The sequence below is a fragment of the Numenius arquata genome, chromosome 5, assembly GCF_964106895.1.
Source record: "Numenius arquata chromosome 5, bNumArq3.hap1.1, whole genome shotgun sequence".
Classification (NCBI taxonomy): domain Eukaryota; kingdom Metazoa; phylum Chordata; class Aves; order Charadriiformes; family Scolopacidae; genus Numenius; species Numenius arquata.
Genome location: NC_133580.1, coordinates 25,259,380 through 25,279,093, shown reverse-complemented (window position 1 = coordinate 25,279,093; position 19,714 = coordinate 25,259,380). Strand labels below are relative to the sequence as shown.

The 19,714-nt window shown below is 44.0% G+C and overlaps 1 protein-coding gene across 17 annotated transcripts in view; it reads right to left on the bottom strand.

Annotated features, from left to right (window-relative positions):
- Positions 1–19,714, bottom strand: part of ADGRL3 (adhesion G protein-coupled receptor L3) — a 288,036-nt gene that overhangs the window by 3,861 nt on the left and 264,461 nt on the right. For 14 of the 17 annotated variants that reach the window (XM_074147553.1, XM_074147555.1, XM_074147559.1 and 11 more), the window contains one exon: positions 19,102–19,198. In XM_074147553.1, the coding sequence (XP_074003654.1) occupies positions 19,102–19,198 (97 nt within the window). Of the gene's footprint in view, positions 1–2,881; positions 3,011–19,101; positions 19,199–19,714 lie in introns of all 17 variants that reach the window. The other 3 variants (XM_074147550.1, XM_074147551.1, XM_074147564.1) reach the window with 1 other exon arrangement.

Here is a 19,714-nt window from a genome sequence, read left to right as displayed (position 1 = left end):
TTTTTTTTTTTAACTCAACACATGGCAAAATACATGGACTTTGCGGAAAAAAAAATTAAAATTAAAGGAACGGTAGTTCAAATAATGGCATCGCTAAATGAAGCTATTGAGAAGAAAGGGTTAAAACAAGAAGAGCCAGAGATGAAGATGAAGAGCCAGTGATAACTCTCAGCTTCCCACTTTGCAACAGTCTGTGCCACACTGGGGGCTTAACCAGAGCTTGTTAATGGAACTGCCGCCTTCTCTTAAAATTAGCTCTTAGGAAAGCAGTTAAGCCACTTCGAGAAAATCCTGTGTCCTAGAGACCGAGCCAGCGTCCGTCCGTCAGCTGCCAGTGACGATAAGCGCTTGGCATGTGCTGTGGGGTGCCAGACCCCTCACCTACCATCTCCTCCTTCCTCTATGCTCTGTGCCCCATCAAAGAATCACTTTTGCCACTGGGAAATGGGACTTCTGCCCTGTAGGGTCTGATTCCCCACCTCTTCTCAGGAGTGCTTTTAGGGCCCCAAGCCCCTGGTGAGTCTCTACCACAGATGGGGCAGCTTGGGCTTGAGCAGAGAGGATATATTAAAACACACAACTGGAGAGGGGGAAAGGAAGGAGCGGAGCGGATCAGGCCCCAGGCTTCTTAGAGTGTTCTGTCCCTGTCCATAGCCAGCACCAGGAGTGGTAGATGAAGGTACAAAAAAAAATCATAGCCTTAGTGATCGTGGAATGAATTAGTTGGATGACATTGGGTAGCAATGCCCTCACCGCATGCCAATCCCAGCCACGGCTCACCCAGAAATGGTGACAGCGTCTACTTTCACAATGCACTACCATCACTCCAGCATGCCTGCCGGCGCAGCATCCTTAAATCCCAAAGAACCGCCAAGGCCATTAGGCCTGGTTGGTTTTGCTAGCCTTCGTTTCTGCTGTGGGCTCTCCTAATAGTCACAGTTTGTAACTGTGCAGGGCGAGTAACCAGCTTCAAAAGCATAGCTATACCACTTGTATGGTCATTAATTAACTTGCAGCCTCCTGGAAAGAATGAGTTGGTTCTGCTCCCTCTGAAGTCAATGGCAAAGCTTCAGGGGCTTAAATGGGATCGGTACTGGTCCCAGTCTCTTTCTTCATCTCCCATGGATGAATACTGGGTAGGTTTCTTTATTATCCATCTGGCTGTGTTGCACCGAATAGCACTTGCAAAATTACACTGTTTTTGTGGAATAAAATACTGTTAGCTCAGGTACCTGAATAAAATACTGTTAGCTCAGTCTTAAAAATTAGAAGAACACAAGATTATTAAAATGCACATAAAAGCTTTTTGTCACATTTCTGCCCAAATCCCTTATGTTTAGTTGAGACACCCAGACTTGAACACCAGGATTCTCTTAAGCCAAATGCTGACCCAGCATTGCCTGCTGCCCCTTGATTTGAAAGTCCCCCAAACCTCAGTGTTAGCATGCAAAAAACTATAGAACATCAAAGCTCATTTTGAAATTTGTGATACACTGAAGTTCTTAAAATTCAGAGCCTTTCATCTTAAACATTTTTTTTTTAAATGCATTTGTGGAAGAAAATTTATTGCACGAAGTTAGCATAGTTTAGGAAATTAATGAACAGCTAAAAGGTCAAACAGGTATGCTTTCCATGTGATTTGAATGAAAATACCCTGGTGATAGAGTTCAATATCTATTTCTATCACAAACAATATGCTGCCATGTAGCACAAAGAGGGGTTTCCTGCTTGCATTATAACCATCCTTATTTTCCCTTGCTCAGAGATCCTTTACTGGAAAGGGACGCCTTCACTGGGAGCGAAGAGCTGACAGAGTGCTGACACACTTGTGCTTGAACGCAGTGTTACTTGTAATGATTCAGCCACCTTGCAAGCAAGTAAAAAAAAAAAAAAAAAAGAAAAAAATCCCATGGAAGTGGCAGAGCAGGACAGAGCCACCAAGAGACAGAGCTCCACTCTCCCCAGCTCCTCCTCAGGTCCTGCTTGAACACACCTGCCTCTCCCCCACAGAAGCATCAGGACATCAGCTTACACACATGGTCCCTTCCCACGGCCAGAGCAGAGACAAACACATAGGTGACGAGACCGATTTCTACGGCAGAAACCCCTGTCAGGTACAACTGACTCTACCTGTTCATCTTCCATTGCCGAAAGGAGGATATGCAAGAGCTTCCAGTTCCCCTACAAGGTTTTTTGGGGTTTTTTTGTTTGTTTGTTTTTTCTTTCTACATCTAAAATGTATTAATGCAAACGGCAAAACATTTCTTACAGTATCTAAGCTCTGCTCTTTGGAGCTGACCTATGCTCCTCTCTTCAGCTGTCATTTCTCTTAGAGATCAAGGGCAGTTTTGTTTTATTTTGCATTTTTTTTCCTGCACAAGCTGGTGCACTGCTGACCACATTTCTCCGTGCCATTTCAAATGAGAGCAGCTTTGGTGGCAAAGGCTATTTTAGCTTCACTTACCTTCAAAGGTGTTCCTGTTTCTGAAATGAATGGTTTAACAAGGAAATGTGCTGACAACAAAGAGAGGAATGGACTCGTCCAACAAAATACACACACAAGACCAAAACAATACAAAACAGAGGAGATTGGAAAAAAAATCAAAATCAAAATCACTATGAATGCTTTGAGTAGAACTGACGAGGGTCTCTCAAAGTGAATTTGATTGCTCATGGAAAAAAGCCTTGGGAAAATGGAAAGATGCACTGAAATGAAAGGAAGGGGAGGGGATCTTTTTTTTTTTGCCCAGTTCCAAAAAAAACAAAGTGTGTGTGCATGGGGAGAAAAAAAAAAGGAAGAAAAAAAAAATATAAATGGGCCAAAATAAGCCACAGAAAATGGAATTCTCACTAGAAAAATTAGAGAGAAACTCCAGCACACCTTGTGCGTTGTACATGCTGACAGAAGGGTTGTTATAGACCGCCGATTCCCCGAGCAATGTATTATAAGGGTTGTTAGTGCCATGAGGACGAAGCAGAGCATTGGTTATAAGATGATTAGCCATGGCTCCTGGAGCAGCCCGATAGAAAGACAGAGAAAAAAAAAACAACAAAAAAGGTCAATCAGGCAAATGTGGTATTAAAAAAAAGGGAAAAAGAACATTCAGAATGACAACAGTTGAAATAGTCCTGATTACAAGCAGCCAGCTAATTAGACTCAGAAAACTGTATGCCACTAAAGCAGAACAGATGTTACTGACGATGCACAAATCCAAACCAATGCAAAAGAAAATGTATCAGAAAGCGGATAAGCTACATTTATGGTGGTTCCCCAGTTGCTCATAGTGTAAGCAAGGCTATGCCCACATGCTTGCTACAAAGAAAGAAAGAAAGATGGCAGCCTACACAATGTTGGGGGGAAAACTCTCTGGAAAGTGCCAAATGAGTAAAAAAAATAATCATAATAACTAACAGAAAACAGCACATTCAACTCCCACTATGGGGTAGGATCTCTTTTACTGGTCCTCTGCAACACATCTAAAATCAAAGAAGCAGAATTAAAAAGAAAGGATGGAGAATGCAGCCTCTCGAAAGGCTCTCGGCACTTATCAGAGAGCAGCTGTTTCTCATGTCTAAGAGGGTGAGTTTCACTTCAGCTGCTGCTCTGGTACCACTGTCAAGCACATCCACAATCACTGGAATCCACCCTTGAAGGCGAGAGCACCATGGCTCCATCAGGCATTTCTATCAGGAGCGAGAGTGGCCATGGAGATGCACACTTCAAGGCTCTCCGTTTGCCCCACAAACACTTTGTTTCCCTACTCCCAGACCTCTTTGCTGTTGTTTCCAAGCACTCATCCAGCAGTTGTCCTCCCATTTTGGTCTATTCCTTGGAGTCGCAGCCTCTGGACTTGTGCTTTTCAGGATCATCAGGCTTGGCAAGTGGCTGCCAAGACCTACCTTGACTCCTATTATAGGCATCAACCCATGAGGCAAAGCCTTCCCCCACCTTTTAGCTGACCTACAGGACCAAAAACCCCATTAAGTCCTTCCTCCAAATCTCCTCTGGGATCCAAAGAGACGACCGACTCAAAAACTTGCCCCCAGGGCCATTCCCACTGTCATGAGTAGAGACCTAGAGCAGGAATACTCAAGGACACACCATGGTTTTCACCTCAAGGGCTAAACTGTTAAGACAAACCTTTCCACCAGGAGCCTAAGTTTTTGGTGGGGTAACTAGAGTTCGTCAGGACAGTGCTGTCAGAGGGCTCAAGTCGCCTGACTGGTCACTTGGTCAGCTGTCACTAACATCTGATAGCACCAACCCAGACAAGCGACCGAAAAGCTAATCCCCAAACCCAGCAATCCTGGCCAGGGATGCCTTCGTCAACGGCTGGGGCACGGAGACCACATCTGCTTCTTTTAGAGGTGGAGGAGGCCCTGTGGCATGGCAGAGGCAGTCTTTGTGAGGTATGTGGGGTGCTAAGTACAATCTCTTCTTTGCAACTAATTACCTCATTTTTCTATCCTTTCTTTCTTTTTTTTTTTTCTTTTGTTTTTTTTTTTTTGGATGGAGTTGCTGAGGATACATAAGCCCCAAGGGCCTCTGGCTGGTACAAATGCCCTTAGCGGCAAGCTCTCTGAAAGCTCACACCTACTAATTATTTTTAAAAAAGCAAAAACCGGCCAAACCTAAGAGTCCCCAGAGCTGTACACTGCCCCGGCTCCATTCCCCGCGTGGCGTCTCTCTGTGTCTGCGCGGGTAGAGGAGAGAGTAGACCGCTTTCCTGCCTCTCCCTCATCCTCCCCCAGCCCTTCTCAGCCCCAGGTGTATGGCATTAGCGCATCACTTAATTGGTCTTTTGAGCACAGGACAAAGTAGAAGGCGGCACTGTATGGGGGCTGCATGCCAGGGAGGCTCCTTGACACATGCAGCTGGAAAAAAAAAGACTTGTTTTCTCTCACCTGATATTTTTGGCTATGCTGATGGAAAGCAAGATGAACTGCTGTGTTTGGAAATAAGGAAACAAAGCTGTCTCCTGTAAGAAAACATTATATGAATGCTTAACTAAGCAACCTTGAATGTAACTAATAGGTAAATGAGTCAATTCTTTCTGGTAATGTATTTTCCATCAATCTTGGATGAGAGACTGTAGGAACCACTTCTCTTCTTGCACTAGTTTTATACCAGTGTGAGTACTAAGTCCATTAAATTTTTTTCTGCTTTCATCCCACTTTTAATCAAGCTGGGCCATAAAAGATTCAAGAAGGGAGTCACTTTTATACAGGTAACGGCAACGTCCAAAGTTAACGCCGGCCATCAATTCACAAGTGATATAATCCTCCCATTTGAGATTTTACCCAATCTCCAACTCAGTCCCTAGAGATTTGACACAGAGAAGAATATACCCGCCATGTGATTTTGAACAGTTTAGCTTGAGGTGTCTTTAAATGGCAACTGCCAGAAAAAGCATCTCACTCAAAATATCCCCAGTCAGATCTTGTCTAGCAATCCCGAGCAGGTGGGAACAAGCCGATCCCACCACGGCTGAGGAGGTCGAGCTGTTTTGCATGGTGGATGCTCTTGCCTTGTGACAAGAGATGAGAAGGGACCCATCTGTGTCAGCACTTAATGCTTTACTTGCCTACATGTGCCGGGGTGGTGGGCTCTGAAGCGAGCTGAATTCACACAAACCTGGCTTTTTTTGGGCTGTTACAAACTATGTAGTTTCTGGCAACTTTTAATGCAGATACATGATGCTGACTATAAACTTGGCATAAAGTTAAAAATCAGAGTAAGTCACTTTTTGCTCTCTCGGGTGTGTAAAAGAGGGGGCTTAGTAAAACAAAACAGTCACCCATTCCCGTACGCAGCTACTAAGCGAAAATACTGCGTTTTCTGCCTTCCTCTCCCTTGATTGCTGAGGGCATCAAGATTTTTTTTAATTTACTGATCAAAATGCCACTTTTTGATGGCAGTGCTGAGTAATTCTCCTGATGCAAATCCAAACCAAACTGACTGCTAACATGATCAGCTGCCTTTTAAGACTCTCAGAAACCCAACTGGGCCCTAAGCACCCTAGAGCAGGTCCCCATCACGCTGGGCTGGCCACAGCAAACTTCACACTCTCTGTGGGTCACAGTAAGTGTAACCTTTGGTATCTTAAAACCAAAATGATATGTACCTTGTATTGATTAATTTGGGCTCTTATTACTCCCTAACTGCTTTAGAGCTGCAGCATTCACAGAATCACAGAACGATATGGGTTGGAAGGGACCTCTGGAGATCATCTATTTCCAGCCTCAAAGGATGCTGAGGGAGAAGGACTGCATTCAGGCTCCAAAGAGCCTGCAGTTAAAGTTTTAGATAAAACAATAATACACCAAACAAATCCCTATTTTTCTCCTCCCCATGAGGGAGAAAGAAAAACGTTAACATCAGCCATACTTTTAAGTGTAATCCTGCCTTTTTCATAACACTGTCATTGCTATAGCAACCAACGGGGATATTAGGAAGAGTGGATTAGGTCTGCAGATGAGGCATAAGCAGAAGAAGCAGGTAGATTACCAAACTATGACCCTGTTTGCGTGAAAATGGCCTTGGTAATAAACAGCCAACAGAACTCCAATAACGAAAGCACGGGATCGAAGCAGAATGCTCTCCCAAAATATCAGGAGAGAAAGCAAAGAGGCTGATCCTGCAGCCCTGTGTGTGGGTGCGCAGCAAGGGCCGGGCGCCGGGGTTGTGCCCAGTCAGCGTGTGGCAGAGGTCAGTATGTCCAGGGACCCAAAAAGCAGAAAGAACAGGGTTGTGGGTGCCTGTCAGCTGTTCTGAATCTCCTACCCAGCAGAGCACTCTCGGGACATGACCCTTGGCAGCTGTCTGGCTCGGTGCTGGCGATCTGCCTAATATCCTCGGCAAGCAGCAGTTATTCATTGTTTATTTTTATTTATTCACTTACGGCTGGATCCTCGGCTCTCACCATCTGTGGTGTGACACTGATTTCTCCCAGTAAATCCCACAGCCCCGTGTCATCCTTGCTTCCCTACATTCAGCAATAACATTCCCTATACAAATCCCTCCTTTGCCATCTCCCGAAGCACCTGAGCCCAGCAGACAGCCACCACTCTTTATCTGCTTTAGTTAGGGTGACTGCCTTAAACTTTGCTGTGTTGAAACACTTTTGGTTCTGCTAGTCAAAGGCACTCTACTGAAAGCAAATGCACTTTGTTTCCAAACCCCTATCACAGAATCACAGAATGACATGGGGTTGGAAGGGACCTCTGAAGATCATCCAGTCCAACCCCCTGCCAAAGCAGGTCCACCCAGAGCAGGTTGCACAGGAACGTGTCCAGGTGGGGTTTGAATGTCTCCAGAGAAGGAGACTCCACAACCTCTCTGGGCAGCCTCTTCCAGGGCTCTGCCACCCTCAAAGTGAAGAAGTTCCTCCTCATGTTTAGGTGGAACTTCTTATATTCAAGTTTGTGCCCATTTCCTCTTGTCCTGTCCCTGGGCACCACTGAAAACCAGCCCCATCCTCTTGACACCCTCTCTTTAAGTATTTATAAGCATCGATCAGATCAATAATAAGACTCATAATAATAATAATCATGCTGTGTACTTGTGAAAGCATGAATTTGGGGCTAGAAAAAAGATGGGGCTTCAAACCCACAGCTTCACCTGGGCATCTCCTTGTTCAGTGCAATGAGACCATCACAACCCACAAACATATTTAACAGCAGAACTCACACCCCTACAAAAACATTCCCTACAATCATGCAGATACAACTACAGTCCCAAGCATCCCTGTTTCCACTGATATTCAACCAAAGTCCAGCGCAAAACACGGCTACCAGGCTAGCTCCGATATCCAAAATAACATTCCAATTCAGGTTTCTGGCAATGCCAGTTCAAGGTTTTCTGATGCTGGATTTCCTCAAGTGAAGGATTTACGGACTGTGATCACGAGGAGAAAGGAATGATGCTCTTTACAGAAGGCAACTATTAGCTGGGTAACATGCAGATGCTCCTGTCCCTCTCATAGCATTGGGGATCTTTGTGATCCAAGTACCAAAGGTCCAGCCTTTCTTACCAGGCTGGAAAGGCTATGAGAAGGCACGGCATGTGCTCAGGGTGAGGGGAAGATCTGGAGGGTTGCGAACTGAGAAAATCTGATAGGGAAACAAACCAGAGCAAAGAAAATGAAAATCCCACAATTTTTACCCTCACTGTAAACCCGCACAGGATTCAGATGGCTACAGTTAGCTGTTTTGTGTGCCTATGAAAGTAGGTATTATTGTAATGACAGTATCGAATTAAGGGGTATCTTTATCTTCCCTTTCTAAGATAGAAATTGATGTCCTTGATGCAGGACAACACCGAACGTAGAAATGATATTTTGGAAGAGTTTGGTGGTGTAACTGTAAGGGAAAACTGCACCTTGTTAAACACAAGTATGATTTATCCACTCACTGAAAGCAAAAGGTGAAAATTACAATGACAGGCACGTGTTGCCAGACTCCAGACTGCATCATTCAGGAAAAAAATTCAAATAATTTATTGTGGGCAGTTGGCTGACAAAACCATATAAAGGCATTTCGGTTAACCTGAATCATCTGCATGATCTACCCATCAGGAAGGATCCAACTGCTCCTCCAGACTGTCTGAAAAATAATGTTGTTCAGTGTGGCTCTACCAGGCTGAAACGGCTTTAGCAGCGCTGCTTTCGCTGGCTTCATCTCTCCACGTAGGTAACCACACCCTTGGGTACCATCTCTAGCTTTGGGTCTTTTCAATCACATGCCAAAATCGGCTCTGTCTTTGCTATGTGCATTTTAGCAGAGTGGAAACTCAGTGGGGAGGGAGGGGGAGATTTCCCCCATCACCCAGCAGACATGCCAGAAGTGCAGTTTTGCTGAGAAAGGAGACCAGTTATCAAATTATATCAGATGAACCAGTGAATCAGCTGAATGCTTAAAAAATGTCCATACAAAGATCAGTATTTTCCAAATGGAATGTTCTCACTCTTTGTTCCAAGAGTGGTTTGTATGAAAGCTGACTTTGACTTTTTCATATGATGTCATCTTTTCATTACAGTTGAAACAAAGAAAAAACAGCTTAGAGAAAAGTACATCTAAGTTGTAACAAAAGGTTTCTTTGCTTCTGACCCAGCACTCCCAAAATACAGTTTTTCTTGGGCTTTTTTTGCTTCGTTTTCATAAGAAACAATGGCAAAAGCATGTACTGCTGTGTTTTTGGTCAACCTTAATCTTTCTGTTTTCTCCCCATTTTGCCAACCACGCAGCTCCCTTCCTGCAGGGCTGGGGCACGGTACTGTACTCCTACCCGCTCTGCCTCCTGAAGCACCCAACTTATCTTGCTATTCGCAGCCACCATAAATCAAGTCCCTCAACTTCTCACACTTCACATACTTGACTTCACACCACCCTGCAGAGACAAGCGACAGCCAGAGAGCACATGGACCCTTCCCTGAAGGTACCGCAGAGCCTGAGGTATCAGGGAGCACAGTTTAGCCCAGACACCAAAGATATGGTTAGAGATGAATCCTCTCCTAAGTGTCCATTAAAAAAAAAAACCCATAACACATGCTGCCTTACCCTAACCTCATAACTCACCTCCGTAACTTGAATGCTACTGAGACAGCCTCTCTGCTCTGATGTCAGTTTGTAAATCCTGGCTGGTTCTGTACCTCCCTTAGCATTAACTTACTTATTCCACTTTACTCCCAGGGAAAGAAAATAGATTTGAAGTAGGTTTGCAGCAGTCAAAGTTCTAGTCTTTGCGACTTTCCTCACCAGCATTCATTAATGTCCTTTTCTGTGTTACAGGCAGGTTTTCAAGTATTTAAAGAATCCTGGTCTTCCACATGCTCACTTGCAGTTTATTCAAATGATTAATGAAATTACGAAAAGCGAAATCACACATATTTGGTGGAGGACAACAGGTATTTTCAGCATTTTTCCTGGTTCCCTCCAACAAATGCTCTGACGTTTAGATTTATCGAGCTGTGTTCATATAATAGCTAACAGGATTCAGTTAATAAACTTCAATAAACCTCCCTATTAAATTTCTCTCAAATAGGTTTGTTGTCACTTGCAGCATCTAATCTATTCATTGAGAAGCTATTAATACTGACTGCAGCGAAATGGAGTTTCAGCAAATGAGGTTGTTAAGCTCTGGGCCATCTTCTGCCAAATGAAACATCCTGTGCTTTTATGCAGAGAGAGGGGAAGGAAAAGAATTTCTTTGCCCCTTTTCTTCTTCCTTTCTTCTGCAATGATTTTAGATGACAAACCTCCACTGGATTATAATCTACAGGCCCTGTTCGAAACACACAGGTAGTCTACACCAATTTATAAATATTTGCCCACTCGCTGGTTCCTTCTGAACTGCCCAAAGCAGAAACAGTGTCCCAGGATGGGGCATTTCTTTTTACCACCACTACCCCTTCCAAAGGTTTATACCTCATCGTACCTCAACTATAGAAACATGCATTATTCCTAATTATTCCTGCTTATGCTTATTTCTCACTACACCTGCACTCTTACCCAAGACGTGTGGAGAGCCCTGCCTACAGTGGAAATTGGACCATAGTTATAGGAATCTATATAAGCAGCCATGCTTTCTTCCTTCCTCCTTCACAGTCATCATATTAAGTTTGCTCTGCAGCAATACTCTGCTGGATCTAATACTCCCCAAAGCCTGCTCTGATTTCAGAAATTGCCTTGCCTTTACTTTTCCTCTTTAAATCTGATCCACCTAATGACTGAACTTCCAATTATATGGCTGTCAATCCTGAAATGAAAGCCAGTTCATAGTATCTCCCAAAGGAAGAATGTCACGTCACTCACTGAAATCACTGCAACAAATCTCAGCTAACTCAGTCCCAAGCAGCAGAGAGGCAAAATAAACCAGAAGACAATCAACAGTGGGATTCATTTTGCATGTAGGCAGAAATAGGAGTTAAATTCCCTAAGTTTTGATCCTCAGTGCAGAAATTCATAGTTTTCCTAGCATAAAATGTACAGCTGATGGAAAATGAAAAGAGGAAAAAAGAAAAAAATCAGCAGAGGCAATTTGCTAGTCCAGAAGGATGCTGAGTTTCCCTTACAAACAGAAAATACTCCTCTGTTGTCATCTACCCGGAATGTCTCTCTACTTCATATGTGATTATCAGGATGGGTCATTTTGAGGCCAGCCACTGACATTTAGCCAAACCAACAGTCACTTAACAGGGTTGTAGAGATTTATGGCTTGCAAACAGCAATCCCTCCTGGTTGCTTCAGTGCAACTGCATGCGGACTACTCCCTCCAAAATACATCCTCCATTGGGTGATCTGTCCCAGGCAGGAGTATCCATGGGGTCAGGGGAGGATGTGTGCAGTCTCTAACAGTTGCAACAGGGAAAAGAAGAAGCAGAAGGGAATGGGGGATGAAACCAAAGAGCTTCATCAAGAAAATGCCAGGGAAAAGACTGAGGGCTTTGCTAGCCCTCAGGTTCATGCAGCACCTTGCCCCTGCTGGCTCAGAAATGGTGAGCAACGACAGTGCTAAGCACTGACACCTCTCAGCACTCTGCAAAAAGGATAGGTTCTGGGGGAAAGTGCCCTGTCTTAGATTTAAAGCAAAGATGATGACAAAACGAGATTTGCATATTGTCAGATGACAGTCTCTGAATGGTCACAGAAGCTGCTGCCCCTTACCAGGGCCATCCTGGGCTCAACTTTGAATTTGCCTCCAGAAAACCCTGAGCATCACTGAAAATGGAGCACAAAGCATTTAAAGCATCTCCAGGTTGAGACTAAGATGCACTTCTTGCTCTACACCACATCCCCAGTCAAGCAGTGATGGTACTCACAAGAGCAAAGGGTCTGCAGAAGACAGACACTTTCCTTTAGTCCAATTATTTTTGAACTGGTTAGTGCTCAGAAAAAAAAAAAAAAAGAATGCAAAGTATTTTTACACTCAGGAATATTTCGGTGAGTTTCCTCTAGGCATTTGCAGATTCATTCATAAACAAGGAAAGCAACTGCAGGCACCTTGGACACCCTGGGATTCTGTTGCGCTGAACCTGCCTACCCCAGCATGACAACAGAAACAAGAATAAAATTTAAAAAAAAAAGTGATCTAGCAAACTTGAAAACATGTTTTAAAATTGCAGTGGACATCACTAACTCTGCCAGCCAACTTGCGTGTTCATACAGCCACAACCTGCTTATTTGAAATGCAAAATTCCCCACACCATAAAACCATCTCTCTGAAAGACACAACATGAAAACTGACTGACTTCACAGGCAAAACTGGGGCACTGTTTGCTGCCAACTGTGAAAAGAAAACAAATGAAAAGAAAACAGAGAAAGTATTTATTCTCTAATATCTTTAAGCCACAAGAAGAGCCACAGGTGTTACTCAGAGCAGGTAAGAAGTGTTTAGACAGACTGGGATAGATCAGTTGACGGTGCCCTCTGAACATCCTATCAAGACGAGTAGAGGCGTTTCCACCTCACCCAGAGCTTGGCTGCTTGCTATTTGTTTTATATGCAGCATGAATTCAGCAGAAATCTGACTGTCACACTGGTCACATCAATCCATCAAGGAGCGAACGAGCATCTTGAGAAAGACTGATGCATGACAACAGTAGCGCTTCCAGTATCCAAATTTCCACCTCCTCTCTGCTTTACGCACTGGCAGCAAAGAGTCAGCATCACAAATGGGCTACAATGAGCAGTAATTGCTCTTTGAAGTGTCCCGGGGATGGGGTTTGAGATTCCGGGGGGAATCTTGACTTGATTTTCCTTTTTCCATTTTTGCTCTTTCCTTTTCTTTCTTTTATTCCTCCTCTGCTTGTCTCTCCTTTTAATCATACCAAAGTCTACCCTGTTCTCACTGATGTATTGCCAAGTTATGTCCAGGCCATGACCCCCACCACTTCTGCAGACACCGAAACCAATGCATCTTCATCTCGCACCACTGAGACACAGCTGGCAGCCCCCGTCTGAGCAGAAAGGGAAGATCTGGGGAGAGCAACCCAAACTTGACCCACTGTAGTGTCCCAGCACTAACCCACAGCTCCTGTCTTCTGCAGTGACAGCCTCCTACCAAAGGAAGAATTTCACCTTCTACTGTGTTTTCTAAATAACTGCTTCCTAAAAATGCAGGATAATAAGGCCACCTGAAGATAATATAAAACTTCACTCATCCTCCCTGCAACACACACAGTTGTCCCTACTGAGTTAACAGCACAGATACAATTTCAGCCTAGAAATCACAGCTTAATTATATTTTTGGGTGGGTGGGAGGAATTTGATGGGAGATTTCATTTAGGAAACAATCAGGTCTCGGTTGGGTTAGAAATCAGGATATTAATGTTCTTCATTTTAATTTTCCTCTCTGACTCAGATTCCCACTGTTTGAATTTGAGCTCAATTTGTTCAGTTCATTATGAAGAAATCCACATGAATTTGACATTAAACTGATTATCTCTGAAAACAGTAGCAATAATTTCCCTTTTTCCCGTGTGCGTTTCAGATTAAGTCTTTGCGGTTGATATAAAAACGCAGGGGAGAAATAATAACGCAGAGGGAAATCAAGTATTTATTCTGGAGCGCTACTTCGAAGCTGAGACATGCAACAACACTTATGCATTTGGGAACAAAAAGCAAGGGGCAGGGACAGACAATACCCTCATTTCTATTTCTCATTTCAGCCCATTTGCATGGGAACAAACAGGGAGGGAATATGGCCAGCGTAGCCAGGCGTAATATCTGGTGTGCCAATACTGGGTCTTAGGGCTTTGTGGTGACTGTTTGATGGGGTTTGCTGGCAAGGGCATGCTCCCTCACGAATGGACCCTGAGGGCCACAAGGATGAATTCACATTTAAGACTCACCATTCTGCAGTAAGAGCTGCCAGAGGTCCTGGGCTCCAATCCTGCACCAGCTGTCGGGGTCTCAATGACCCTGCTGGGCCTTAGTGGCCCCAGTGAAACCCACCGGGGACCCACACACCCTGCTCAGCCCTGGGCACCCAGTCCTTGCCTTCTGTTTGTCTACTGACTGGACCTTGGACCAGTAGCCCCGTTTCCAGCCCTGTCTCTGCCAACATCTCGCACTGCTCTAGGCTGGACTTGGTTCATCCTCGCACCTTGTCCAGAGCTGTAGATGGACCCTGCTACCAGCACCCAGCTGTGCCTGCTGGCTCAAGCCCCTGTGAGACCATGCCCACGTCAGTGAGGTCAATGGCTTGTGCTTGACCGCCCCTCAGCTCCCAGCTCTTCTCCCTCATGAAACAGCTCTGCTTTTACAGCTCCCTGGTGTTTCTTGTCCTTCAGACAAGTGGAGCAGCAATGCAGACCACCAGGAAATCCCTCCAGGAGACCTCCATGGATGACGGCGAGGGGGATGGTGTGCAGTGCTTTGAGGGTGAGGGGATATCTGCACATAGCCAAAAGACAAGAGGTGCACATACGCCTGTTTGTACAGCAAGACTGTTCCTGGAATAAACTATAAAACTTGTCTAGTTTGTAAGCCAAGACTCAGAGCGTTATAGTGTGAGTTCAGCGCTTGACTCAACACAACAAACTTCTGGAGCAGTTTCTGTTTTCAAAGAAGTCTGGTGGCTTTACCCCTAGCCCATTTATTTCCCCAGAGGGGGAAAAACTGTTAAGATACAGTTCCTTTTATCTGCTAACTTGAATGGATATACATAGCTCATCAGTGCATTTTCCTGTAACAAAGCACTGCTTCATACCAGTGACAAACTCTTTTTTGTCTCTGTTGCCCTCGAGCCTCACCAAAACAAGGAATGCTCCTTTCTTTAACAGGTAACTTCCATTTTTCCTCTGGGAAAAAAAAATAATAAATAAAATCACCAATATCACCAACTTGAAAACCTGAAGGGTAACAAAGTACCATATAGTTCATGATGATTTTTTTTTCTCTCCCAGTTATCTCATATCCAAAGGAAGACAGTAATTACTGTATTACCTCTCACCTAAGACATGGATAAAAATAGGCTGGAGTTGCATTGCTGTTTTGTGCTATGACTGCTTGTTTGCAAAGCTGTCCAAGCTATCCAAGTGCTTTTTGACAGTAACACTCTGAAGGTGCAAACAGACCTGTCCCTCACACTCCTGAGGTGGCCACTTGGATGTACCCAAAGCCCAAGCCCGTGCTGCACCATCAGAGCCCAGCAGTGCTCATGGTTACAGCGGTCCCCTCCAAGCTACCAACACCACCATGCTGACAGACATCCCTGTCCCCCTTACTGGCTCCATCCGCAGGTACAGCACAGCTCCACCGGCATCCACAAGTACAGCAGAACTGTAGTAACAGTAATGCTGTTGATTGCTTTTAGTCTCTAGCTCTTTTTAAAAACTGTCCTTAGCCCAAGTACCAAAAAATCTGCTGTTACAACCAAGCAGTCATCTGCTCCACTTTCTCCTCATGAACATAACACAAAGGAAAACTGTCTGTTGTTTTCCTTCATACCTTCTACTTTTCAGCCTTCATAGTAGTAAGTTTTAGCAAAGAGTCCATTCTACATTTGCTCCGGTTTTTCAGCATTGCATCCAAGTGCCTGTACGTGCCTATCACTTACACCGAACACCCTCCAGGCAAAGGGAGACTTGTTTTTTCTATTCACGAGGGAATCAGCTTGGTTCAGCTTTTACACCCCTATAAGTTTTCAGCACTGGGAAAAGAAATGTAGAGCAGAGGGTGAACGTGAAATCGATGGCAGAAATATCCAGCCAGACCCATGGTGGGAAAAATTGGGCAAGCTTGCAGAGTGGGAGTGCAAGGGAGCAGGAATTCCACTGGATCCTGAAACAGAGTCCATGAGGTGGACTGGTGTGCTCTTCATTCGACGGTAGAAGAGGATATCCATGGCTGGTTTCTGTTCCCTTCCTCCTGATTTCAGTGGTATAAGAACCCCAAATTCACACCATTACTAAGCCATAACAAGCAGTAAGGGAAAATGAAGCTTGAAACATTTTGGACTAATCTGTAATTAAATGGATATTCGAGAAACATCTGAAATGGCTGTGTATGTCTTAGGAGTCAAGAGTGAGTACAGTTCACATTACAGAACACATTATGTCAGGCAAGTTTGGGATTATGCCTGAAGCTCCTGGTGTGATAAATGAGAATAAGAAAAATAACATTATGGCCAATTACTTGGGGGTGGGGGGAGGGGGAGGGAGGTAGTAGAGAAAAGAGGATCTGGAGATGAAAAAAGCCATAAGCAGTGCAATATCTGCTAAATCAGAAAAAGACATAGTTCCATGTCTAAAGGAGGGATGCACTAACACAGACACCGTATTCCAGACTGATGCCCAGGAGCTTTATGGAGGAAGAAGAGAGGATGGGAAGGTGCAGAGAGATTCTATAGGACAGATAGAGCAGTCTTGCCCGGGATGTCATCAAGCAGCAGGGGACTGCGAATATTGTGAATGTGATCAGGGGAAAAATGGCTTAAATGAGAATGTACCCCAGTTGGAGGATGTCTCACTGCTTTCTGCTCCCACAACAGAAACATGAAAACTCAGCGCTGGCCCAGGACATGGAGAAGTGAAGTCAGGCCAGGACCTGGAGGATGGGGCAATTCTGGGAAGAAAGGATCATTTTCTCCCTGTTTCAGAAAGGGGGCTGCTGTCTGAAGGCTCTGGGAAAAATACCAGCGCACAAAGAATGTTTCATTTGGGATAATACAGATAATTTCATGCAAAAGGTGTCTAGGTTGGGAGGGCTAGAGAAGGACTTTTGAACAGGTACGTGAGCCTGCTGTATCAACCCTGGGCAGGGAAAGTTACTAACCATACAATTCAAGGCTCGCACTTGACTCCTCTGAGCCTTTATTGCACACTTGTAAATAAAACATTAACAAAACAGCTCCTTTAAAGCTTGATATATATTAAAATACTAAGAGGAAGACAAGAACTGTGAAATCCACATTGCCCCTCTGGTCTGTTCAGGCTGCAGCTCCCTCTGGAGAAATTGAAGAAACATCTTATGCTCTATGCAAAGCCCTAAGACCATGAACATTTCTTTTCAGCTGGAATAAACAGGATAAAGTGTGAAATATCTAGGGCCCCATGCAGTTGGGATTATGTTGATGTCAGGTATATTTTCCTAGCAGAACTGGCCACATGCTACTTCGGAGATGCTAACTCCCACAGGTATGTTTTAACCTCCATTTTGCAGATACTTCTGTCTAACAGAAAAGAAAAAAAACACAACAACAAATATTGTGCCTGCCTGCATGAAAAAGAGGGAGGATGCCTTTGTAGAATAGTACAACTTACTCAATTCCCTTAAATGTCCCACCTAAAAGGCTTCCCTTCCAAGACAGTTATCAGGCTGCTTCTGTAGTTCTGAGATTCAGGCTCTTCAGGTGATTCATCTCATCTGGTGTTACACAAGGGAGACAGCTGGATGAAATCCACTTTGAAGATGCCTCCCCTGGCAGTTCATTTCCCAACTGACCTTTAAATAACAGACACATCTAGTAACAGGCTCTCGCCACACTGGAATGAAGATTGCCCACTTGAAACCTCTTCACAGCTTTTCCAATTTATGGTCATACTCCCTTCTTTGCATGGAAAAAAAAAAAAAAAGCCTAAATTGAAAAAGGAGAGATGCCTTTCTTCTGCCAACGAGCCCAGAAGATCCTGTTTGCTAAAGCATTTCCTTTTGTAGTCTCAGCTGCATCGGAAAGCAAGTCAACTTCTGTGCTAACTAAAGGAGTGAACGTTTCATGCATAACACAGTTTGGTTTCCTGCCGAGATGGAGCGATGGATGGCCGAGGGAAACAGTGGTTCTTGCTGTAAACGTTGTGCAGCCACTAATCCCACTCTAAATTAGCCCCAGAGAAGCCTGTCTATAGCTCTCCAGTCTTTGATGCAAAGACAGAGAGAGATGCGAGGGCAATGTGTGTGGATAAATCGGGCATGTGCAAGAGCAGCATCTTATGGCCGTCTTTATTAATGGATCTTCAGTGCAAAGTGAAAATATCCTGGCACAAAACCCACCAGAGTGGGCTGAGGGAGAAAATTGCATCTCCATGTTAACTACACCTTCTTCCCCTTTGTGCTGATATGGGTGATATATATAATGTTCAGAGAGCTGAATTGTATACCCCTAGTTCCCCAGCACTCAGTAGTCAATATTACTAACAGCACAGTCAAAATCCTTCAAGACTATCCTCAGACAAAACTCACCCTAAAATCATGGGAATTCTGACTAAATAAGAACCAAACTCCCTACGCAATTCTCAGCTGAGCCTTGCAGTCCAACCCTTAGGACTGAAATATTTTTGATTTTTCACTGTCATGAGAGAACAGCTGGGCCCAGTAATCTCAGTTCTACCCCATCTTAATTCCAGCATCAACTGGGCAGATAAAATAGAATTTGGCATCTGGTTGCTAAGCCATAAACTAATTGTACTGGAGGAAAAATAAACCATTGTTTTCCTGCAACTCCTTGAAAAAAACTTTTGTAAAAAAAGCCGTTCAGATTTCCTCCTGTGCCAGGCACCACATTTTGTTTGGCATATAAATTTCTGATAGTCTTTCCTCCGCACGTCTATAAAGTTCACACCAGTCAGTTCTTCAAACTAGGTATATTAACATCAACGCAGACAACTTTGTTCCAAGCCCAGTTTTTTCTTACATCTATGCTCTGCTGCTCATTTTTGCTCCCACAAAGGTGACACTATTGCAACATACTCAGGACAATCAGGACTGCTGTGATGCTTAACACAGGCTGTACAGTGCTGTAATGGACCATTTTCACCAGCAGCAATGAGGTGCGACACCTCAGCAGCTTCTGGCACTAGCAGTTTACTGAGGAAAAGGGGAGATTTCTTTTCAACCTCATTTCATTTATCTTTTTCGCTTTTCCTAACTCCCTTCCAGAAATGACAATTCTTGAAAATGCATGTGTAAAAATAAAGAAAGAAAAGGAAAAAAAAAAGGCAACAACCACAAAACCTCCTCCCAGTTACCACTGTAACATTTCTTATGTGAGTCCAGTGTTGTTCAAGGTGAGGAGTAGGGGGGAGGAGGGGAAAGGGGCAACACATTTCAGACTCCTTAAAGCCATCAAAAGAGTAAGAAATATGAAAAGTAGTTTATAATTACCTCTGTTGAGTGATGCTGAACTGTTTATATCTCCAGTAATAAAGGAAGACTCGGACTGCTTTCGAACTGTGTCATTCCACATCCTACGAATCCGGCTCTGAAGGGGGATTGAACCACAGCAGGTAATGAATTTTTAGCAGCTGCAGATAGGTTTCTTTCTGCCTCACTAAAGATGCCTATTGGCATATCTAGCTCAGGATGAGACTTGTTTCTAGACAGCTGTAAGCAGGTGGTTGCTGTGTTGCTATAACCTGCCTCATTCATGCCAGACGCTGCCTGCCTAACTTCGTAACACAAACGCCTATCTCAAAGAAGAGCATAATTGGATTGCTTACATCTTAATTAAAAAAAAAGCAATAGAAATCATATATGAGAGAAACCCAGACCTGTGCGAGCTACAGATTTACCAATATAGTACCAAATAACAGAGAAATAACTTAACATACAGAAGCATGCATGCTTCCCTCGCTATCTCAGATAGCTTGTGTCTTATTTTTTGTGAAGAGTAAAGGAACACTTGATCTATGTCTTGGTGTTCCTGAACGAACAAAGTTTTCTATAGCTACTATCCATCTTGGGGAATATCGGGGGAAAAAATCCCCCACAAACGAAT